Source organism: Delphinapterus leucas, chromosome 8 (genome assembly GCF_059928025.1).
Source record: "Delphinapterus leucas isolate spDelLeu-1000000601 "Yukka" chromosome 8, BTC_Dleu_Yukka2, whole genome shotgun sequence".
Taxonomy (NCBI): domain Eukaryota; kingdom Metazoa; phylum Chordata; class Mammalia; order Artiodactyla; family Monodontidae; genus Delphinapterus; species Delphinapterus leucas.
The window spans coordinates 81061518-81087246 of record NC_143136.1 but is presented as its reverse complement, the minus strand read 5'-3'; the positions used below and the strand labels follow the sequence as shown (position 1 = coordinate 81087246).

The 25729-nt window shown below is 40.1% G+C and overlaps 1 protein-coding gene across 2 annotated transcripts in view; it reads left to right on the top strand.

The window, feature by feature from the left end:
* LYPD6B (LY6/PLAUR domain containing 6B) overlaps positions 1 to 25302 on the top strand; it is a 264288-nt gene extending 238986 nt beyond the window's left edge. The window contains exons 4-5 of one of the 2 annotated variants that reach the window (XR_016394161.1): positions 24154 to 24231; positions 25106 to 25302. Coding sequence is in view for 1 of the 2 variants with exons in the window: in XM_089916835.1 (XP_089772961.1) it covers positions 24154 to 24168 (15 nt within the window). In the remaining variant the exon portion in view is untranslated. Of the gene's footprint in view, positions 1 to 24153; positions 24306 to 25105 lie in introns of those variants that run through there. The other variant, XM_089916835.1, reaches the window with a different exon arrangement.
* Positions 25303 to 25729: the final 427 nt, after the last annotated feature.

Sequence of the window (25729 nt, the reverse complement as noted above, 5' to 3'; positions counted from 1 at the left end):
GCATAACAGAATAAAGAAAAATGAATGAAAAGAAATGAGGACAGTCTAAGACATCTCTGGGAGAACATTAAATGCACCAACATTTGCGTGGAGAAGAAGAGAGAGAAAGGGCCTGAGAAAACATTTGAAGAGATAATAGCTGAAAACTTCCCTAACATGGGAAAGGAAACACTCAAGTCCAGGAAGCACAGAGAGTCCCATGCAGGATAAACCCAAGGAGAAAGACACCAAGACACATATTAATCAAACTGACAAAAATTAAGACAAAAAATATTAAAAAGCACAAGGGAAAAGCAACAAATAACATACAACAGAATCCCCATACAGTTATCAGTTGATTTCTCAGCAGAAACTCTGCAAGCCAGATGGGAGCGGCATGATATATTTAAACTGACGAAAGGGAAAAACCTACAACCAAGAATACTTTACCCAGCAAGGCTCTTGTTCGCATTTAATGGAGAAATCAAAAGCTTTACAGACAAGCAAAAGCTAAGAGAATTCAGCACCACCAAACCAGCTTTGAAACAAATGCTAAAGGAATTTCTCTAGGCGGAAAAGAAAAGGACACAACTAGAAACAAGAAAACTACAAATAAGAAAGCTCACCAGTAAAGGCAAACATAAAGGTAGGAACTCATCCACAAACAAATATATCAAAACTAGAAATTGTTGAGGAAATTAAAAATGCAGGCTATTGGAAATGCATCTGAAATCGAGAGACCAGCAACTTAAAACAATCGTGTATATAGGTATAGACTTCTATATCAAAACCTCGTGGTAACCACAAACCAAAAATCTACAATAAATACACATGCAAAAAAGAAAAAGCAAGCCAAACACAACTCTAAAGATAATCATCAAATCACAAGAGAACAAAAGAGAAAGGGAAGAAAAATGACCTACAAAAACAAATCCTAACAATTAACAAAATGGCAGTAAGAATATACATATCAATAATTATCTTAAATGTAAATGGATTAAATGCTGCAACCAAAAGACACAGACTGGCTGAATGGATACAAAAACAAGACTTGTATATATGCTGTCTACAAGAGACCCACTTCAGATCTAGGAACACATACAGACTAAAAGTGAAGGGATGGAAAAAGGTACTCAATGCAAATGGAAATCAAATGAAAGCTGGAGTAGCAATGCTCATATCAGACGAAATAGACTTCAAAATAAAGGCTGTTGCAAGAGACAAAGACGGACACTACTTCATAATGGATCAACCCAAGAAGAAGATGTAACAATTATAAATATATATGCACCCTACACAGGAGCACTTCAATACGTAAGGCAAATGCTAGTAACTATAAAAGGAGATATTGACAGTAACACTAAAATAGTAGGGGATTTTAGCACCCCACTTACATCAATGGATAGATCATCCAGACAGAAGATCAGTAAGGAAACACAGGCCTTAAGTGACACATTAGACCAGATGGACTTAATTGATATTTATAGAGCATTCCATCTGGAAGCCCCAAAATACACATTCTTTCAAGTGCACGTGGAACATTCTCCAGGGTAGATCATATGCTGGGCCACAAAGCAAACCTCAGGAAATTTAAGAACACTGAAATCATATCAAGCATCATTTCCAACCACAATGCTAGGAGACTAGAAATCAAGTACAAGAAAAGAACTGTAAAAAACAAACTCGTGGAGGCTAAACAATATGTTACTATGTTACTAAACAACCAATCACCAAAGAAATCAAAGAGAAAATCAAAAAATACCTAGAGAGAGAACTTTAAGATGGCAGAAGAGTAAGATGTGGAGATCCTCATCTTCCCCACAAATACCTCAGAAATACATCTACATGTGGAACAACTCCTACAGAACACCTACTGAATGCTGGCAGAAGACCTCAGACTTCCCAAAAGGCAAGAAACTCCCCACGTACCTGGGTAGGGCAAAAGAAAAAAGAAAAAACAGAGACAAAAGAATAGGGACAGGACCTGCACCTTGGGGAGGGAGCTGTGAAGGAGGAAAAGTTTACACACACTAGGAAGCCCCTTCACTGATGGAGACAGGGGGTAGGCAGGGGGGAAGCTTTGGAGCCATGGAGGGTCACAGCAACAGGGGTGTAGAAGGCAAAGCACAGAGATTCCCACATAGAGAATTGGTGCCAACTAGCACTCACCAGCATGAGAGGCTTGTCTGCTCGCCCACTGGGGTGGGTGGGGACTGGGAGCTGAGGCTCCAGCTTTGGAGGTCAGACCCCAGGAGGATAACTGGGGTTGGCTGTGTGAACACACCCTGAAGGGGGCTAGTGCGCCACAGCTAGCTGGGAGTGAGTCTGGGGAAAAGTCTGGAACTGCCTAAGAGGCAAGAGACCACAGTTTCAGGGTGTGTGAGGTGAGGGGATTCAGAGCACCGCCTAAATGAGCTCCAGAGATGGGCACGAGCTGTGGCTATCAGTGCGGAAACCAGAGACGGGCATGAAAAACTAAGGCTGCTGCTGCAGCCACCAAGAACCCTGAGTGCAAGCACAGGTCACTAACCACACCTCCCCTCGCAGGAGCCTGTGCAGCCCACCACTGCCAGGGTCCCATGATCCAGGGACAACTTCCCCGGGAGAACACATGGCACACTTCAGGCAGTTGCAATGTCACAGCAGCCTCTGCCACCACAGGCTTTCCCTGGATTCCGTACCCCTCCCTCCCCCGGCCTGAGTGAGCCAGAGTCCCCTAATCAGCGGCTCCTTTAACCCCGTCCTGTCTGGGCAGGGAACAGACACCCTCAGGTGACCTACACACAGAGGCAGGGCCAAATCCAAAGCTGAGCCCCAGGAGCTCTGTGAACAAAGAAGAGAAAGGGAAATTCCTCCCAGCAGCCTCAGGAGCAGCGGATAAATCGCCACAATCAACTTGATGTACCCTGCATCTATGGAATACCTGAATAGACAATGAATCATCCCAGGATTGGGGTGGTGGACTTTGGGAGCAACTGTAGACTTGGGGTGTGCTTTCTGCAAATAATTTGTTTCTGGTTTTATGTTTATCTTAGTTTAGTATTTAGAGTTTATTATCATTGGTAGATTTGTTTGCTGATTGGGCTGTTCTCTCCCTTTTTTTAAAATATATGTATATATTTTTGTTTTTTCTTTTTCAATTTTTCTGAGTGTGTATGTGTATGCTTCTTTGTGTGAGTTAGTCTGTATAGCTTTGCTTTTACCATTTGTCCTTGGGTTCTGTCTGTCTGGTTTTTTTTGTTTGTTTTGTTTTTAGTATAGTTTCTAGTGTGTGTTATCATTGGTAGATATGTTTTTTGGTTTGGTTGCTATCTTCTTTCTTTATCATTTTTATTACTAATTTTTTTACTTTTCATAATTTTTTAAATTTTAATAACTTTATTTTTCTTTCTTTCTTTTTTTCTCCATTTTCTTCTGAGCTGTGTGGCTGACAGGGTCTTGGTGCTCCAGCCGGGTATCAGGCATGTGCCTCTGAGGTGGGAGAGCCGAGTTCAGGACACTGGTCCACCAGAGACCTCCCAGCTCCATGCAATATCAAACAGTGAAAGCTCTCCCAGAGATCTCCAGCTCAGTGCTAAGACCCAGCTCCACTCAACGACCAGCAAGCTACAGTGCTAGACACCCTAGGCCAAACAACTAGCAAGACATGAACACAACCCCACCCATTAGCAGAGAGTCTGCCTAAAATCATAATAAGGTCACACAACACAAAACATTACCAGACACAGTCCTGCTCACCAGAAAGACAAGATCCAGACTCATCCACCAGAACACAGGCACCAGTCCCCTCCACAAGGAAGCCTACACAACCCACTGAACCAACCTTAGCCACTGGGAGCAGAAACCAAAAACAACGGGAACTACGAACCTGAAGCCTGCGAAAAGGAGACCCCAAACACAGTAAGTTAAGAAAAATGAGAGGACAGAAACACACAGAAGATGAAGGAACAAGGTAAAAATCCACCAGACCAAACAAATGAAGAGGAAATAGTCTACCTGAAAAAGAATACAGAGTAATTATAGTAAAGATGATCCAAAATCTTTGAAATAGAATAGAGAAAATACAAGAAACGTTTAACAAGGATGTAGAAGAACTAAAGAGCAAACAAACAATGATGAACAATACAATAAATGAAATTAAAAATTCTCTAGAAGGAATCAATAGCAGAATAGATGATGCAGGAGAACAGATAAGTGACCTGGAAGATAAAATAGTGGAAATAACTACCACAGAGCAGAATAAAGGAAAAAGAATGAAAAGAATTGAGGAGAGTCTCAGACACCTGTGGGACAATAATAAACGTACCAACATGTGAATTATAGGGGTCCTAGAAGAAGAAGAGAAAAAGGGAATGAGAAAATATTTGAAGAGATTATAGTTGAAAACTTCCCTAAATTGGAAAAGGAAATAGTCAATCAAGTCCAGGAAGCGCAGAGTCCCATACAGGATAAATCCAAGGAGAAGCACACCAATACATATATTAATCAATCTATCAAAAATTAAATACAAAGAAAAAATATTAAAAGCAAGGGAAAAACAACAAATAACATACAAGGGAATCCCCATAAGGTTAACAGGTGATCTTTCAGCAGAAACTCTGCAAGCCAGAAGGGAGTGGCAGGACATATTTAAAGTGATGAAAGGGAAAAACCTAAAACCAAGATTACTCTACCCAGCATAGATCTCATTCAGATTCAACAGAGAAATTAAAAGCTTTACAGACAAGCAAAAGTTAAGAGAATTCAGCACCACCAAACGAGCTTTAAAACAAATGCTAAAGGAACTTCTCTAGGCAGGAAACACAAGAGAGGAAAAGACCTACAATAACAAACCCAAAACAATTAAGAAAATGGGAATAGGAACATACATATCGATAACTACCTTAAATGTAAATGGACTAAATGCTCCAACCAAAAAACATAGACTGACTGAGTGGATACAAAAAAAAGACCCGTATATATGCTGTCTACAAGAGACTGACTTCAGACTTACGGACACGTACAGACTGAAAGTGAGGGGATGGAAAAAGATATTCCATGCAAATGGAAACCAAAAGAAAGCCGGAGTAGCAATTCTCATATTGAACAAAACAGACGTTAAAATAAAGACTACTGGGGCTTCCCTGGTGGCACAGTGGTTGAGAGTCCGCCTGCTGATGCAGGGGACGTGGGTTCGTGCCCCGGTCCAGGAAGATCCCACATGCCGCGGAGCAGCTGGGCCCGTGAGCCATGGCCACTGAGTCTGCGCATCCGGAGCCTGTGCTCCGCAACAGGAGAGGCCACAACAGTGAGAGGCCTGCGTACCGCAAAATAAATAAATAAATAAAATAAAGACTATTACAAGAGGCAAAGAAGGACACTCATAATTATCAAGGGATCCATCCAAAAAGAAGATATAACAACTGTAAACATTTATGCACCCAACATAGGAGCACCTCAACACATAAGGCAAATGCTAACAGCCATAAAAGGGGAAATCGACAGTAACACAATTATTGTAGGAGATATTAACACCCCTCTTTCACCAATGGACAGATGATCCAAAATGAAAATAAAGAAACACAATCTTTAAATGACATATTAAACAAGATGGACTTAAATGGTATTTAGAGGACATTCCATCCAAAAACAACAGAATACAATTTTTTCTCAAGTGCTCATGAAACGTTCTCCAGGATAGATCATATCTTGGATCGCAAATCAAGCCTTGGTAAATTTAAGAAAACTGAAATTGTATCAAGTATCTTTTCTGACCACAAGGCTATCAGACTAGATGTCAATTACAAGAAAATATCTGAAAAATACAAACCCATGGAGGCTAAAGAATACACTGCTAAATAACCAAGAGATCACTGAAGAAAGCAAAGAGGAAATCAAAAATTACCTACAAACAAGTGACAATGAAAACAGAATGATCTATGGAATGCAGCAAAAGCAGTTCTAAGTGGGAAGTTTACAGCAATACAATCCTACCTCAAGAAACAAGAAACAGGGCTTCCCTGGTAGTGCAGTGGTTGAGAGTCCGCCTGTGGATGCAGGGGACACAGGTTCGTGCCCCGGTCTGGGAAGACCCCACATGCCGTGGAGTGGCTGGGCCTGTGAGCCATGGCTGCTGAGCCTGCACGTCCAGAGCCTGTGCCCCACAACGGGAGAGGCCACAACGGTGAGAGGCCCACGTACCGCAAAATATAAATAAATAAAATAAAATAAAATAAAGAAACAAGAAACGTCTCAAAAAACAACCTAAACCTAAAGCTATTAGAGAAAGAAGAACAAAAAAACCCCAAATAGCAGAAGGAAAGAAATCAGAAATATCAGATCAGAAATAAATGAAAAAGAAATGAAGGAAACAATAGCAAAGATCAATAAAACTAAAAGCTGGTTCTTTGAGAGGATAAACAAAATTGATAAACGATTAGCCAGACCCCTCAAGGAAAAAGGGAGAACACTCAAATCAATAGAATTAGAAATGGAAAAGGAGAAGTAACAACTGACACTGCTTAGGATCATGAGATATTACTACAAAGGATCATGAGAGATTACTAGAAGCAACTCTACGCCAATAAAATGGACAACCTGGAAGAAATGGACAAATTCTTAGAAAAGCACAACCTTCCGAGACTGAACCAGGAAGAAATAGAAAATATAAACAGACCAATCACAAGCACTGAAATGGAAACTGTGATTAAAATCTTCCAAAAAACTCACGCCCAGGACCAGATGGCTTCACAGGCAAATTCTATCAAACATTTAGAGAAGAGCTAACACCTAACCTTCTGAAACTATTCCAAAATATAGCAGAGGGAGGAAACTCCAAAACTCATTCTATGAGGCCACCATCACCCTGATAAGAAAACCAAACAAAGATGTCACGAAGAAAGAACACTACAGGTCAATATCACTGATAAACATAGACGCAAAAATCCTCAACAAAATACTAGCAAACCAAATCCAACAGCACAGTAAAAGGATCAAACACCACGATCAACTGGGGTTTATCCCAGGAATGCAAGGATTCTTCAACATACGCAAACCAATCAATGTGATATACCATATTAGCAAACTGAAGGAGAAAAACCGTATGATCACCGCAATAGATGCAGAAAAAGCTTGCAACAAAGTTCAACACTGGTTTATGATAAAAACCCTCCAGAAAGTAGGCACAGAGGGAACTTACCTCAACATAATAAAGGCCATATATGACAAAACCAGAGCACACATCGTTCTCAATGGTGAAAAACAGAAACCATTTCCTCAGATCAGGAACAAGTCAAGGTTGTCTACTCTCACCACTATTATTCAACATAGTTTTGGAAGTTTTAGCCACAGCAATCAGAGAAGAAAAAGAAATAAAAAGAATCCAAATAGGAAAAGAAGAAGTAAAGCTGTCACTGTTTGCAGATGACATGATATTACACATAGAGAATCAAAAAGATGCTACCAGAAAATGCCTAGAGCTAATCAATGAATTTGGTAAAGTAGCAGGATGCAAAATTAATGCACAGAAATCTCTTGCATTCCTATACACTAATGATGAAAAATCTGAAAGAGAAATTAAGGAAACACTCCCATTTACCACTGCAACAAAAAGAATAAAATACCTAGGAATAAACCTACCTAAGGAGGCAAAAGACCTGTATGCAGAAAACTATAAGGCACTGATGAAAGAAAATAAGGATGATACAAACAGATGGAGAGAAATACCATGTTCTTGGATTGGAAGAATCAACATTGTGAAAATGACTACACTACCCAAAGCAATCCGCAGATTCAATGCAGTCCCTATCAAATTACCAATGGCATTTTTCACAGAATTAGAACAAAAAATTTCACAATGTGTATGGAATCACAAAAGACCCCTAATAGCCAAAGCAATCTTGAGAAAGAAAAATGGAGCTGGAGGAATCAGGCTCCCTGACTTCTAACTATACTACAAAGCTACAGTAATCAAGACAGTAGTGTACTGGCCCCAAAACAGAAATATAGATCAATGGAACAGGATAGAAAACCCAGAGATAAACCCACATACATATGGTCACCTTATTTTTGATAAAGGAGGCAAGAATATACAATGGAGAAAAGACAGCCTCTTCAATAAGTGGTGCTGGGAAATTTGGATAGCTACAAGTAAAAGAATGAAATTAGAACCCTCCCTAATACCATACACAAAAATAAACTCAAAATAAACTCAAAATGACCCAAATGTAAGTCCAGATACTATCAAACTCTTAGAGGGAAACATAGACAGAACACTCTATGACATAAATCACAGCAAGATCCTTTTTGACCCACCTCCTAGAGAAATGGAAATAAAAACAAAAATAAACAAATGGGACCTAATGAAACTTAAAATCTTTTGCACAGCAAAGGAAACCATAAACAAGACGAAAAGATAATCCTCAGAATGGGAGAAAATATTTGCAAGCGTAGCAACTAACAAAGGATTAATCTCCAAAATTTACAAGCAGCTCATGCAGCTCAATATCAAAAAACAAACAACCCAATGCAAAATGGGCAGAAGACCTAAACAGACAGTTCTCCAAAGAAGATATACAGATTGCCAACAAACACATGAAAGAATGCTCAACAGCACTAATCATTAGAGAAATGCAAATCAAACTACAATGAGGTATCACCTCACACCAGTCAGAATGGCCATCATCAAAAAATCTACAGGACTTCCCTAGTGGTGCAGTGTTTGAGAGTCCACCTGCCGATGCAGGGGACACGGGTTTGTGTCCCGGTCTGGGAAGATCCCACATGCCGCGGAGCAGCTGGGCCCGTGAGCCATGGCCGCTAAGCCTGCACGTCTGGAGCCTGTGCTCCACAATGGGAGAGGCCACAACAGTAAGAGTCCCGCATACCGCAAAAAAAAATAAAAAATCTACAAACAATAAATGCTGGAGAGGGTGTGGAGAAAAGGGAACCCTCTTGCACTGTTTGTGGGAATGTAAATTGATACAGCCACTATGGAGAACAGTATGGAGGTTCCTTAAAAAACTAAAAATAGAACTACCATATGACCCAGCTATCCCAGTACTGGGCATATACCCTGAGAAAACCATAATTCAAAAAGTCATGTATCACAATATTCATTGCAGCTCTATTTACAATAGCCAGGACATGGACGCAACGTAAGTGTCCATCAACAGATGAATGGATAAAGAAGATGTGGCACATATATAGAATGGAATATTACTCAGCCGTAAAAAGAAACAAAATTGAGTCATTTGTAGTGAGGTGGATGGACCTAGAGTCTGTCATACAGAGCGAAGTAAGTCAGAAAGAGAAAAACAAACACCATATGCTAACACATATATATGGAATCTAAAAAAAAAAAACAAAAGGTCATGAAGAACCTTGGGGTAGGACAGGAATAAAGCCGCAGTTGTAGAGAATGGACTTGAGGACACATGGAGGGGGAAGGGTAAGCTGGGACAAAGTGAGAGAGTGGCATCGACATATATACACTACCAAACGTAAAAGAGATACCTAGTGGGAAGCAGCTGCATAGCACAGGGAGATCAGCTCAGTGCTTTGTGACCACCTAGAGAGGTGGGATGGTGGGGTGGGAGGGAGACACAAGGAGGAGGAGATATGGGTATATATGTATATGTATAGCTGATTCACTTTGTTATAAAGCAGAAACTAACATGCCATTGTAGAGCAAGTATACTCCAATAAAGATGTTAAAAAAATAATAAAATAAAATGCACTAAAACAACCTCATAATACCTAGAGACATGAAAAAGAAAACAAAACGATCCAAAACCTTTGGGATTTCGCAAAGCAGTTCTACACGGGAAGCATACAGTCATACAATCTTACCTCGGGAAACAAGAAAAATCTCAAACAACCTAACTTTACACCTAAAGCAGCTAGAGAAAGGACAACAAACAAAACCCAAGGGTAGTAGATGGAAAGAATACTTTCTGATCATAAAGATCAGAGCTGAAATAAAATAGAGACAAAACAGTAGAAAAAAATCAATGAAACTAAAAGCTGGTTCTTTGAGAAGATAAACAAAATGGATACACCTTGAGCCAGACTCTTCAAGGAAAAAGGGAGAGGGCTCAAATCAGTAAAATTAAAAATGAAAAAGGAGAAGTTACAATTGACACCACAGAAATACAAAGGAGCGTAAGTGACTACTACAAGCAACTTTACGCCAAAAAAAATGGACAACCTAGAAGAAATGGACAAATGCTTAGGTACAATCTTCCAAGACTGAACCAGGAATAAATAAAAAATATGAACAGACCAATCACAACTACTGAAATTGAAACTTTGATTTAAAAACTTCCAACAAAGTCCAGAACAGATGGCTTCACAGGTGAATTCTATCAAACATTTAGAGAACAGTTAACACCTATCCTTCTGAAACTATTCCAAAAAACTGCAGAGAAAGGAACACTCCCAAACTCATTATACGAGGCCACCATCACCCTGATACCAAAGCCAGACAAAGATACCACAAAAAAGGAAAATTACAGGTCAATATCACTGATGAACATAGATGCAAAAATCCTCAACAAAGTACAAGCAAACCACATCCAACAATACACTAAAAGGATCATACACCATGATCAAGTGGGATTTATCTCAGGGATGCAAGGATTTTTCAATATCTGCAAATCAATCATTGTGATACATGACAATAAACTGAAGTATAAAAACCATATGATCATCTCAATAAATGCAGAAAACGCTTCTGATGAATTTCAACACCCAATTATAATAAAAACTCTCCAGAAAGTGGGATTATGTCCTCAACATAATCAAGGACATATATGACAAACACCCATCTAACATTATATTCAACAGTAAGTAGTTGAAAGCATTTCCTCTAATATGAGGAAGAAGAGAAGGATGTCCACTGTCACCACTTTTATTCAACATAGTTTTGTAAGTCCCAGCCATGGCAATCAGAGAAGAAAAAGAAATAAAAGGAATCCAAATTGGAAAAGAAGAAGTAAAACCGTCACTGTTTGCAGATGACACGATACTATATATATAATATCCTAAAGCTGCTATCAGAAAACTACTAGAGCTCATCAATGAATTTGGTAAAGTTGCAAGATACAAAATTAATACACAGAAATTTCTTGCATTCCTACACACGAACAACAAAAGATCAGAAAGAGAAATTAAAGGAACAATCCCATTTACCATCTCATTAAAAAGAATAAAATACCTTGGAATAAAGCTACCTAAAGAGGCAAAAGACCTGTACTCTAAGAACTATTAGACGTGATAAAAGAAATCGAAGAGAACACAAATGGAAAGATACACCATGTTCCTGGATTGGAAGAATCACTATTGTCAAAATGACTATACTACCCAAAGCAATCTACAGATTCCATGCAATCCCTATCAAATTACCGATGGCGTTTTTCACAGAACTAGAACAAAAATTTTTTAATTCATATGGAAACAAAATACCCCAAATAGCCAAAGTAATCTTGAGAAAGAAAAACAGAGCTGGAAGAATCAAGCTCCCTGACTTCAAACTATATGACAAAGCTATGGTAATCAAAGCAGTATGGTACTGGCACAAAAACAGAAATATAGATTAATGGAATAGGATAGAGAGCCCAGAAATAAACCCATGCATCCATGGTCAATTAATTACAACAAAGGAGGCAAGAATATACAATGGACAAAAGACAGCCTCTTCAATAAGTGGTGCTGGGGAAACTGGACAGCTACATGTAAAAGAATGAAAGTAGAACATTCTCTAACACCATACACAAAAATGAAAATGGATTAAGGACCTAAATGTAAGACTGGATACTATGAATATGTCTTAGTGGAAAACATAGACAGAACACTCTTTGACATAAATTGCAGCAATATCTTTCTGGATCTACTTTCTAGAGTAAAGAAAATAAAAACAAAAATAAACAAATGGGACCTAATGAAACTCAAAAGCTTTTGCACATCAAAGGAAACCCTAAACTGAACGAAAAGACAACTCACAGAATGGGAGAAAACATTTGCAAACAATGCGACCAACAAAGGATTAATCTCCAAAATCTACAAACAGCTCATGTAGCTCAATAGCAAAAAAAAAACAAACAACTCAATCAAAAAATGGGCAGAAGACCTAAACAGACATTTCTCCAAAGAAGACATACATATGGCCAATAGGCACATGAAAAGATGCTCAACATCACTCATTATTAGAGAAATGCACATCAAAACTACAATGAGGTATTTCCTCACACCGATCAGAATGGCCATCATCGAAAAGTTGTAGACAATAAATGCTGGAGTAGGTATGGCAAAAGGGAACCCTCCTACACTGTTGGTAGGGATGTAAATTGGTACAGCCACTGTGGAGAACAGTATGGAGGTTCCTTAAAAAACTAAACATCGAACTACACTTGATCCAGCAATCCCAACTCCTGGGCACATATCTAGAGAAAACCATAATTCGAAAAGATACATGCACCTGAATATGCATTGCAGCGCTGTTTACGACAGCCAAGACACAGAAGCAACCTAAATGTCCATCAACAGAGCAATGGATAAAGAAGATGTGGTATATATATATATATATATATATACAATGGAATATTACTCAGCCCAACAGAAGAATGAAATAATGCCATTTGCAACATGGATGGACCTAGAGATCATCGTACTAAGGGAAGTAAGTCAGACGGTGGAAGAAATATCATATGATATCACTTATATGTGGAATCTAAAAAGATTATACAAATGAACTTATTTACAAAACAGAAATAGACTCACAGACTTTGAAAACAAGCTTATGGTTACAGAAAGGGAAGTGGGGGAAGGATAAATTGGGAGATTGGGATTGACATATACACACTACTGTATATAAAATAGATAACCAACAAGGACCTACTGTGCAGCACAGGGAACTCCACTCAATATTCTGTAATAACCTATATGGGAAAAGAATCTGAAAAAGAATGGATATATGTATATGTATAACTGAATCACTTTGCTGTATACCTGAACTAACACAGCATTGTAAATCAACTATACCCCTATATAAAATAAAAATTAAATTAAAAAAAGAAAATGAAGACATAACTAAGTTGAACAGTAAAGGAACACTACAGTATTTTCCCTAATCCATTTCTTTTCATGGATCTTTTTTTGTAACTAATCAGAAATCCAAATGTCTGATTTTGGAAGATGTTTTCTTGGCAGTATTCAGGATCTGACTCTTTTATAGTTACCTAGCCTTAAAAATTGTGGAATTTGAAAAAAGAAGAGAGAAAGATTTTGATCATAGTTGCAACAATGTGTCATCTTTAACTACCTGGGGGCAGGGAGCAATTATTTGACTGATAAAATAGACTAGTGAAATAATTCTACATGACATCTATATTTTTCTTTTCAATGCAATGTTTCAAAGTGAAGTGAGTTTAATTAAGTGGAAAGATAGTCCATGATTAAATAAAATAACGAAACACATACTGCAAACAAAGGACATGGTAAAAGCTTAGAGTTCATGGTTAGGGAGGAAACAATCAAATAGTTTGAGGCAAAACTTTTTTGACTGATTATTTTTTAAAAATCAAGAATGCTAGACCTTATCTACTTTTTGATCAGGGCAAGGGCAAATCTTCCCCATTTCACTATCAACTGCTCTGGAAATGCAATTACCTGAAGTGGTTTGATGTCCCTAGTCAGCCATGGGTAAGTGTCTGTGCTAACGAGGCAAGGACAGCACCGTAGTATGTGGGGTGCAGTTTACAGGGAGCACGTGCAGAATCCTAATAAGCATTTAATTTATTTTACTCGGAGAAGCCTGCAGTGTCTTGCAGGGAAGTGTAATCTGAGATTCGCACAGATGAGTAGGAAAACCACATGTGTGGAGGGGTTTTGCAGTGCTTACTCTCTTGGAATCTGCTGGGGTTCAATGGTACCTTAAATGCAGCAGGGGGCAAGCCTGGCCTAACAGGTTACCCTATGGGAGCTTCAGCCATTACAGCTCTGTTCTGAGAGTTGAGCTTTATAAGCAGCCAGGATTTGAATGATTTACAGCCTAACATCCTAAGGCACTCAGGACCAGCTGGTTGAATAAGGATGACTCTTATTTCCTGCGGTTCTATTGGATGGGGGATGGGTGGATGACATTGGCAGGTCAATAGGTGTGAAGGCAATTATTTGTAAAATGCGATCAGGGAATGGCTTAGCAATATCATGTATTATCCTATTTGAGACTCAGATGCTTCCCAACCTGTTTTGCTCCATGTGAGTAAACTCCTGCCCGTTTTTATGATAAATTTCTACAACCCTGAAATTGTAGACAACTTTTGATGTATTCGTCCTTTGTAGGGAGCAGTTAGAAACCAAGCTCTGGTGGGATGCTTACTAAAAATGAATAGGCAAGAAGGGAGGAAGAATTGAGAAAAGTCGATCCTAACAGTCTTCAAAGCTTGTAACTTAGCCCTTGAAGAGCTGAATGTGAAAAGAGATATGATTATAAACAAAAAACTGGGGAGGGGCAGGAAGCTGAGGAATCCCTGTGCCACCACACCCAACATCGATTCCTGTAATTGGGCCAATGGCAGGTAAACCAAGGCTTTGCCTGACAAGGAGTACCTGTTGAAATGAACCCATGAATTATTTTTCACAAAGTTGTTAAGCTCACCAGCATTTGATGTCCCATTTGTGTTTATTAATTATTCCCCATCCACCTCCTAGACACTGCAGAAGAATCAAGTAATTACTCTTAGGTGCTGGTAGTCAGCAAGTGCTGCAAACAAATATGAACTTATATGAACTTAAATTATCTCCATTTTATGTCATGTTGATCAGTTATATGCTATGTGCCACCCTTTACATTTTCTGTGGTTTTGAAGTCATTAAGATGCCCTTCTGCACCCATGGAATTGACTTCATTTTACTGACAAAGGGATTCTCATTTAGCTTTCATTAATTGGTTAGATTTCCTCAAACTTCAAATGCCACATATTTTAAAACAATAGGAGGGGGGAGGAGCTTCAAGATGGCAGAAGAGTAAGACGTGGAGATCACCTTCCTCCCCACAAATACATCAGAAATACATCTACACGTGGAACAACTCCTACAGAACACCTACTGAACGCTGGCAGAAGACCTCAGACCTCCCAAAAGGCAAGAAACTCCCCACGTACCTGGGTAGGGCAAAAGAAAAAAGAAAAAAGAGACAAAAGAATAGGGACGGGACCTGCACCAGTGGGAGGGAGCTGTGAAGGAGGAAAGGTTTCCACACACTAGGAAGCCCCTTCGCGGGTGGAGGCTGCGGGTGGCCGAGGGGGGAAGCTTCGGAGCCACAGAGGAGAGCACAGCAACAGGGGTGCGGAGGGCAAAGCGGAGAGATTCCCGCATAGAGGATCAGGGCCGACCGGCACTCACCAGCCCGAGAGGCTTGTCTGCTCACCCGCCGGAGCGGGCGGGGCTAGGAGCTGAGGCTCCAGCTTCAGTCAGATCCCAGGGAGAGGACTGGGGTTGGCTGTGTGAACACAGCCTGAAGGGGGCTGGTGTGCCACGGCTAGCTGGGAGGGAGTCCGGGAAAAGGTCTAGAGCTGCTGAAGAGGCAAGAGACTTTTTCTTCCCTCTTTGTTTCCTGGTGCTCAAGGAGAGGAGATTAAGAGCACTGCCTAAATGAGGTCCAGAGACGGGCAGACCCCCCCGTCTAACAGCGCGGACCCCAGAGACGGGCATGAGACGCTAAGGCTGCTGCTGCAGCCACCAAGAAGCCTGTGTGCAAGCACAGGTCACTAGTCACACCTCCCCTTCCGGGAGCCTGTGCAGCCCGCCACTGCCAGGGTCCTGTGATCCAGGGACAACTTCCCTGGGAGAACACACGGCGCACCTTAGGCTGCTGCAACGTCACGCCGGCCTCTGCCCCCGCAGGCTCACCCTGCATTCCGTACCCCTCCCTCCCCCGGCCTGAGTGAGCCAGAGCCCCCGAATCAGCTGCTCCTTTAACGCCTTCCTGTCTGAGCAAAGAACAGATGCCCTCAGGCGACCTACATGCAGAGGTAGGGCCAAATCCAAAGGTGAACCCCAGGAGCATATGAACAAAGAAGAGAAAGGGAACTTTCTCCCAGCAGCCTCAGGAGCAGAGGATTAAATCTCCACAATCAACTTGACGCACCCTGCATGTGTGGAATACCTGAATAGACAACGAATCATCCCAAAATTGAGGCAGTGGACTTCGGGAGCAACGATATATCTATGTTTTTTTTCCTTTTCTTCTTTTTGTGAGTGTGTATGTATATGCTTCTGTGTGTGAGTTTGTCTGTATAGCTTAGCTTTCACCATTTGTCCTAGGGTTCTGTTTGTCCGTTTTTGTTTTTTTATTTTTAGTATAGTTTTTAGCACTTGTTATCATTGGTGGATTTGTTTTTAGGTTTGGTTGCTCTCTTCTTTCTTTCTGTTTATAACTTAAAAACTTTTTTTAATTTTTAATAATTATTTTTTATTTTAATAACTTTACTCTATTTTCTTTTTTTCCTTCCTTCCTTCAGTTCTTCCTTTCTTCCTTCTTTCTTTTTCTCTTCCTTTTATTCAGAGCTGTGTAGATGACAGGGTCTTGGTGCTCTGGCCGGGTCTCAAGCCTGCGCCTCTGAGGTGGCAGAGCCAAGTTCAGGACACTGGTCCACGAGAGACCTCCCAGCTCCACGTAATAACAAATGGCGACAATCTCCCAGAGATCTCCTTCTCATTGCAAAGACCCAGCTCCACTCAACGACCAGCAAGCTACAGTGCTAGACACCCTATGCCAAACAACAAGCAAGACATGAACACGAGCCCACCCATTAGCAGAGAGGCTGCATGAAATCACAATAAGGTCAAAAACACCCCAAAGCACCCACCAGATGAGGACCTGTCCACCAGAAAGACAAGATCCAGCCTCATCCACCAGAACACAGGCACCAGTCCCCTCCACCAGGAAGCCTACACAACCCACTGAACCAACCTTAGCCACTGAGGGAAGACACCAAAAACAACGGGAACTACGAACCTGCAGCCTGCAAAAAGGAGACCCCAAACACAGTAAATTAAGCAAAATGAGAAGACAGAGAAACACACAGCAGATGAAGAAGCAAGGTGAAAACCCACCAGACCAAACATATGAAGAGGATATAGGCAGTCTATCTGAAAAAGAATTCAGAGTAATGATAGTAAAGATGATCCAAAATCTTCAAAATAGAATGGAGAAAACACAAGAAACGTTTAACAAGGATGTAGAAGAACTAAAGAGCAAAGAAACAATGATGAACAACACAATAAATGAAATTAAAACTTCTCTAGAAGGAATCAATAGCAGAATAACAGGCAGAAGAATGGTTAAGTGACCTGGAAGATAAAATAGTGGCAATAACGACCACAGAGCAGAATAAAGAAAAAAGAATGAAAAGAATTGAGGAGAGTCTCAGATGCCTCTGGGACAACAATAAACGCACCAACATGTGAATTATAGGGGTTCCAGAAAAAGAAGAGAAAAAGAAAGGGAATGAGAAAATATTTGAAGAGATTATAGTTGAAAACTTCCCTAATATGGGAAAGGAAAATCAATCAAGTCCAGGAAGCACACAGTCCCATACAGGATAAATCCAAGGAGAAGCATGCCAATACATATATTAATCAAGCTATCAAAAACTAAATACAAAGAAAAAATATTAAAAGCAGCAAGGGAAAAACAACAAATAACATACAAGGGAACCCCCATAAGGTTAACAGCTGATCTTTCAGCAGAAACTCTGCAAGCCAGAAGGGAGTGGCAAGACATATTTAAAGTGATGAAAGGGAAAAACCTACAACCAAGATTACTCTACCCAGCAAAGATCTCATTCAGATTTGACAGAGAAATTAAAACCTTTACAGACAAGCAAAAGTTAAGAGAATTCAGCACCATCAAACCAGCTTTAAAACAAATGCTAAAGGAATTTCCCTAGGCGGGAAACACAATAAAAAGACCTACAGTAACAAACCCAAAACAATTAAGAAAATGGTAATAGCAATATACATATCGATAATTATCTTAAACGTAAATGGATTAAACGCTCCAACCAAAAGACACAGATTGGCTGAATGAATAAAAAAACAAGTCCTGTATATATGCTGTGTACAAGAGACCCACTTCAGACCTAGGGACAAGTACAGACTGAAAGTGAGGGAATGGAAAAAGATATTGCATTCAAATTGAAATCTAAGGAAAGCTGGAGTAGCAATTCTCATATCAGACAAAATAGACTTTAAAATAAAGACTATTACAAGAGACAAAGAAGGACACTACATAATGATCAAGGGATCGATCCAAGAAGAAGATATAACAATTGTAAATATTTATGCACCCAACATAGGAGCACCTCTATACATAAGGCAAATACTAACAGTCATAAAAGGGGAAATTGACAGTAACACAATCATAGCAGGGGACTTTAGCACTTTCACCAATGAACATATCATCCAACATGAAAACAAAGAAACACAAGCTTTAAATTATCCATTAAACAAGATGGACTTAATTGATATTTATACGACATTCCATACAAAAACAACAGAATACACTTTCTTCGCAAGTGCTCATGGAACATTCTCCAGGATAGATCATATCTTGGGTCACAAATCAAGCGCTGGAAATTTTAAGAAAATTGAAATCATATCAAGTATCTTTTCCAACCACAATGCTATGAGACTAGATCATTACAGGAAAAATTCTGTAAAAAATACAAACACATGGAGGCTAAACAATACACTACTTAATAATCAAGAGGACACTGAAGAAATCAAAGAGGAAATAAAAAAACACCTAGAAACAAATGACAATGAAAACACGATGACCCAAAACCTATGGGATACAGCAAAAGCAGTTCTAAGAGGGAAGTTTATAGCAATAAACTCCTACCTTCAGAAACAAGAAACATCTCAAATAAACAACCTAACCTTACACCTAAAGCTATTAGAGAAAGAAGAACAAAAAAACCCCAAAGTTAGCAGAAAGAAAGAGATCATAAAGATCAGATCAGAAATAAATGAAAAAGAAATGAAGGAAATAATAGCAAAGATCAATAAAATTAAAAGCTGGTTTTTGAGACGATAAACAAAATAGATAAACCATTAGCCAGACTCATCAAGAACAAAAGGGAGAAGACTCAAATCAATAGAATTAGAAACGAAAAAGAAGTAACAACTGACACGGCAGAAATACAAAGGATCATGAGAGATTACTACAAGCAACTATATGCCAATAAAATGGACAACCTGGAAGAAATGGACAAATTCTTAGAAAAGCACAACCTTCCGAGACTGAACCAGGAAGAAACAGAAAATATAAACAGACCAATCACAAGCACTGAAATGGAAACGGTGATTAAAAATCTTCCAACGCACGCCCAGGACCAGACGACTTCACAGGTGAATTCTATCAAACATTTAAAGACAAGCTAAAACCTAACCTTCTGAAACTATTCCAAAATATAGCAGAGGGAGGAACACGCCCAAACTCATTCTACGAGGCCACCATCACCCTGATACCAAAACCAGACAAAGCTGTCACAGAAAAAGAAAACTACAGGCCAATATCACTGATGAACATAGATGCAAAAATCCTCAACAAAATACTAGCAAACAGAATCCAACAGCACATTAAAAGGATCATACACCATGATCAAGTGGGGTTTATCCCAAGAATGCAAGGATTCTTCAATATATGCAAATCAATCAATGTGATACACCATATTAACAAACTGAAGAAGAAAAACTATATGATCATCTCAATAGATGCAGAAAAAGCTGTCGACAAAATTCAACACCATTTAAGATAAAAACCCTCCAGAAAGTAGGCATAGAGGGAACTTACACCAACATGATAAAGGCCATATATGATAAACCCACAGCCAACATCATCTTCAGTGGTTAAAAAGTGAAACCCTTTCCACTAAGATCAGGAACAAGACAAGGTTGCCCACTCTCATCACTATTATTCAACATTGTTTTGGAAGTTTTAGCCACAGCAATCAGAGAAGAAAAAGAAATAAAAGGACTCCAAATCGGAAAAGTAGAAGTAAAGCTGTCACTGTTTGCAGATGACATGATACTATACATAGAGAATCCTAAAGATGCCACCAGAAAACTACTAGAGCTAATCAGTGAATTTGGTAAAGTTGGAGGATACAAAATTAACGCACAGAAATCTCTTGCATTCCTATACACTAATGATGAAAAATCTGAAAGAGAAATTAAGGAAACACTCCCATTTACCACTGCAACAAAAAGAATTAAATACCTAGGAATAAACCTACCTAAGGAGACAAAAGACCTGTATGCAGAAAACTATAAGGCACTGATGAAAGAAAATAAGGATGATACAAACAGATGGAGAGAAATACCATGTTCTTGGATTGGAAGAATCAACACTGTGAATATGACTATACTACCCAAAGCAATCTACAGATTCAATGCAGTCCCTATCAAACTACCAATGGCATTTTTCACAGAACAAAAAATTTCACAATGTGTATGGAAACACAAAAGACCCCTAATAGCCAAAGCAATCTTGAGAAAGAAAAATGGAGCTGGAGGAATCAGACTCCCTGACTTCAGACTGTACTACAAAGCTACAGTAATCAAGACAGTATAGTACTGGCCCAAAAACAGAAATATACATCAATGGAACAGGATAGAAAACCCAGAGGTAAACCCATGTACATATGGTCACCTTATTTTTGATAAAGGAGGCAAGAATATACAATGGAGAAAAGACAGCCTCTTCAATAAAGTGGTGCTGGGAAAATTGGACAGCTACATGTAAAAGAATGAAATTAGAACCCTCCCTAACACCATACACAAAAATAAACTCAAAATAAACTCAAAATGACCCAAATGTAAGGCCAGACACTATCAAACTCTTAGAGGAAAACATAGGTAGAACACTCTATGACATAAATCACAGCAAGATCCTTTTTGACCCACCTCCTAGAGAAATGGAAATAAAAACAAAAATAAACAAATGGGACCTAATGAAACTTAAAATCTTTTGCACAGCAAAGGAAACCATAGACAAGACGAAAAGACAACCCTCAGAATGGGAGAAAATATTTGCAAGTGAAGCAACTGACAAAGGATTAATCTCCAAAACTTACCAGCAGCTCATGCAGCTCAATATCAAAAAAACAAACAACCCAATGCAAAATGGGCAGAAGACCTAAACAGACATTTCTCCAAAGAAGATATACAGATTGCCAACAAACACATGAAAGAATGCTCCACATCATTATTCATTAGAGAAATGCAAATGAAAACTACAATGAGGTATCACCTCACACCAGTCAGAATGGTCATCCTCAAAAAATCTAGAAACAATAAATGCTGCAGAGGGTGTGGAGAAAAGGGAACCCTCTTGCACTGTTGGTGGGAATATAAATTGATATATAGCCACTATGGAGAACGGTATGGAGGTTTCTTAGAGTACTAAAAATAGTACTACCATATGACCCAGCAATCCCACTTCTGGGCATATACCCTGAGAAAACCATAATTCAAAAAGAGTCATGTACCACAATGTTCACTGCAGCTCTATTTACAATAGCCAGGACATGGAAGCAACGTAAGTGTCCATCGACAGATGAATGCATAAAGAAGATGTGGCACATATATGCAATGGAATATTGCTCAGCCATGAAAAGAAACGAAATTGAGTTATTTGTAGTGAGGTGGATGGACCTAGAGTCTGTCATACAGAGTGAAGTAAGTCAGAAAGAGAAAAACAAATACCGTATGTTAACACATATATATGGAATCAAAAAAAAAAAAACCGAAGGTCATGAAGAACCTAGGGGCAGGACGGGAATAGAGACACAGAGAATGGACTTGAGGACACAGGAAGGGGGAAGGGTAAGCTGGGACAAAGTGAGAGAGTGACATGGACATATATACACTACCAAATGTAAAACTGATAGCTAGTGGGAAGCAGTCTCATAGCACAGGGAGATCAGCTCGGTGCTTTGTGACCACCTATAGGGGTGGGATAGAAAGGGTGGGAGGGAGGGAGACGCAAAAGCGAAGAGATATGGGGATATGTGTATATGTATATCTGATTCACTTTGTTATAAAGCAGAAACTAACACACCATTGTAAAGCAATTTTACTCCAATAAAGATGTTAAAAAAAAAATAGGAGGGATCTGCTCTATATTACATAAAGTGCAGAGCTTCCATTTAATGGATTGTTTGGCTAATTTTCTTTTAGGCAAATAAGCAAATTAATTTATACAAGCTATTAATACCAATTATTAATGCTTTTCATTTTGTTGGTTTCAGCAATCTCTGCATGACACATACACTGAAACAAAATGGAAATTGATTTCACGAAGTTTGGCAACACTGCAGTGTTTTGTAACCTTTACCACAATGCTTATTTGAAAGGCTGGGTTTAATTATCCTTTTTTTTTCTTTTTGCCTGCATCTCAAGATGCTGATAGGTAACATTCTATTGCACTTGACAGTTAAAAGAAAATCCATCACAGTTTTCCCACACTGCCCTTGATGCTGGTCACATAAGGAGACTTTAATATGCCCACCAGAAAAGCATTAGCCCAGCTTATCTGCATCTTAGTTTTTATATGCTGGGTGGGGGTGGGGGAAGGGGAGAGATTCAGCTACAAGGCAGGGAAGGAAGCAGGCCTCCTGGGCAGAACAGAACCTGATTTGGCCTGTTCTAAGACTGGAACTACAGGCCCACTGGGGTTCAAGACCCTTGTAAAAGCAAAGGAGCCTGGGTCTTCTCTCTTCTGCATTGCCTTTACCATGACTTCCCAATTACGCCTCTTTTTGATGTCTTCTCTTTTTATGCCTCCTAAGAACTGGCTCCCTGACCCTCTCTCTGTCGTGTAGCTTCTGCTTATTCAGGCATTTGAATCCTTCCTGACTCTGGCTCCTTGGGCTCCTGTCACTTCTCTGCCTCACGACCTCCCTGCATTCACTCCTGCTGCACAGTCTGAGCTGCTCAGCACTTCCTTGCTTTGGAAGTCATTTCCACTCCAGGCCTTTTTCCAACCCCTGGTCCAGGGAGTGTGGTCCAACAGTGGGGAGGACCTGACTCTCCCCTCCGCAAGGCAGCCACGCAGGGCACCTTCTAAGTGGTGATGAGCCAGCTAGGTACTATAATTGATCAGGACCCTAAATAATAAGGTAGGACACACCTTTGAGGGTCCTTTTAAAGCTAAATGTGACAATATGGAGGCATCTTCCTCTCATGATCTCTCTTCTCCCTTCCACATCCCAACCTTCCTCAACATCAAATCTATTCCTTCAGCATTTGAATTTCAATTAATAAGGCCATGACTGCCCAGCTATCACATTTTCAGGGGCTTAAAATTTTGAAGAGAAGGACATTCTGTGTTCCAATGTTCCGGGCAGTTGGAGCTATGTTTATAAAAGGATAAAATCCACAGTGACACAATGAAGGTGATAGAGGTGACAGCCCAGAACGCCTGCTTCTCCTATGGGCTTGACCCTCTCATTAGTTGCTCTGAGTTTTCAAATCAACACGTAGTCATGCAGCAGAGAAAGAGGCTGCAAGTCCAGGGCTACTCTGACTGGGATAGGGAATTAGAACGTATGAGATTATTTATACACATAGCATTTAATTACATTTCATGAAGGTGAAATCCATCTGGAATGCATTCAAGCTGTAACTCACTGCATGTTTGCTGGTGTTGCTGGTGTGATAATTGATGTAACATTCATCAAGTCTCTCCAAGTAACCACACTCAATCAGGAGGTAGATGTGGTCCCACTTTGGGAGACTTATGACCCAAATATCTTAGATGCAGCTTTTCCAATTTCCTGCTGATCTTGCTGGTCTGTCTGACAGACCAGAGGCCAGACTGATAAGGTTTGCTTCAAGAAAGAACATTTAAGTTAGGAATAAACAAGGTAGCTTTATTTGGTCAATATTCAATTAGACCTTTTTGTCTTTATCCTGAATACTTAGATGGTGGGGTTGCATTTCCTTATTATGCTCAAGGAGGATTTTATTTTCCTGGGGGAGAATTGCTGAGAAATGTCTGTCACTGTAAGATAACCAGATTTTTGAAAAACAAGCTACAGGGATAAAGGTGTTTAGTAAAATGATAGAAATAATGAAAACTAGAACCTGATTAAAAATGTGATTTCTTGCTTCTGCCTGGCCCTGTAGTTTACGCTTCAGTAAAGCCTCCGTAGAGGTCCCGAGAACAGCCTGGATTCTAGAAGCCACATCTGCACCAGAAACAATGTAAGCAGTGTTTCTCATTTCTAGGGGGCATGATCTCGTTCTATCCACCCCCCCACCCCGATATTACAAGGTCTCCATGTCACTAAACACTGGGCATGCCTGACTGGGCTCTCTCCCCTCATTCTGCCTGTCCCCACCCCTCATACTGGATGAGGGTCCTCCCTGCCCTTTGGATTTGCCAGTGGGTAGGGGGGAGGTGGCAGTTCAAGTGGAGGTCTCCCATAATACCAGTTTTCTGGATCATTTGATTTATTTAAGTACCTACAATGCCAAGGGCCCTGGGCATTCATCCAACCAACTGCTTATGTTTCCATAAATTATGTCAGCTCTGGGACTCAACTGAATTAGGCCAAGGGCTGGCTAAAAGGTTGTCTCTCCTGTTCCCTGAAGGTCAAGAGATTTTGAATATCAGTGTATAAGAGCTGGTTTCAGGAAAGTACTCCAAGTTCAAATTTTCAGAAACATTGTCTCATTCAATATTCAAATTTCCACGCATTTCAATAATCTATGTGTAAGGTTTGTGTTGGTTGGTGTGGAGAAAGAAGCTCTAGAAATTGATGTGGAGAATCAGAATTTAATAGCCACTGATTAACCCTAACAGATTTATATTAAAAGGCAAAGTCCAACAAGCTGATGTCAAAATGGCAGTAAAGAATTCACAGACTGATGAGTTATGTTTTCAAATGCCAAGGTCAAGGAGAAATTCAAGTAGATGTCTGAAAATTCAAATTCCTTAATATTTGCTCCTAGACCCTAATGATTAATATAAACACATCATGCTAGTTTAAATGAACAAATCATTAACCTGAGTCTTTGCAGTGAACCAGCACTGTAATCAATATATGATATTTGTCTTTTCCTGCCAAATCATTAGGAGATGAGAAGTGTCTGGACACTATTTGCAGTGGATACTCAAGAGAGAGCGAGCAGTCGCTTCTGGCTGGTCTGCTACAGAGGGGATCTCTTGGGTAAGATGACGTCCATATCACCACGCAGAACAAATAGATATAACTGCACGTAACCAAAGACATCCATGAAATGCTCAGCATACCCACTTTGAGGAGACTTGGGGACAACAATCAAAGAGCAATTTTAGGGCTTCCCTGGTGGCGCAGTGGTTGAGAGTCCGCCTGCCGATGCAGGGGACGCGGGTTCGTGCCCCTGTCCGGGAAGATCCCACATGCCGCGGAGCAGCTGGGCCCGTGAGCCGTGGCCGCTAAGCCTGCGTGTCCGGAGCCTGTGCTCCGCAACGGGAGAGGCCACAGCGAGAGGCCCGCGTACCGCAAAAAAAAAAAAAAAAAAAAAAGCAATTTTAGTTGTTCTTAAAAACTTCCCCAACGTGCCATTTTCTGTAGGAGCTGGTTCTCCAAGTCCTTCTGCTCTATTACATACACACACACCCCATGATGAACTCCCTTCTGCTTTCCTACTGCCTGCCCCTCTTCACACCATTCAATACTTAGAGGGCAGAGCACGGCCTCCCCTACATGAATCCTCT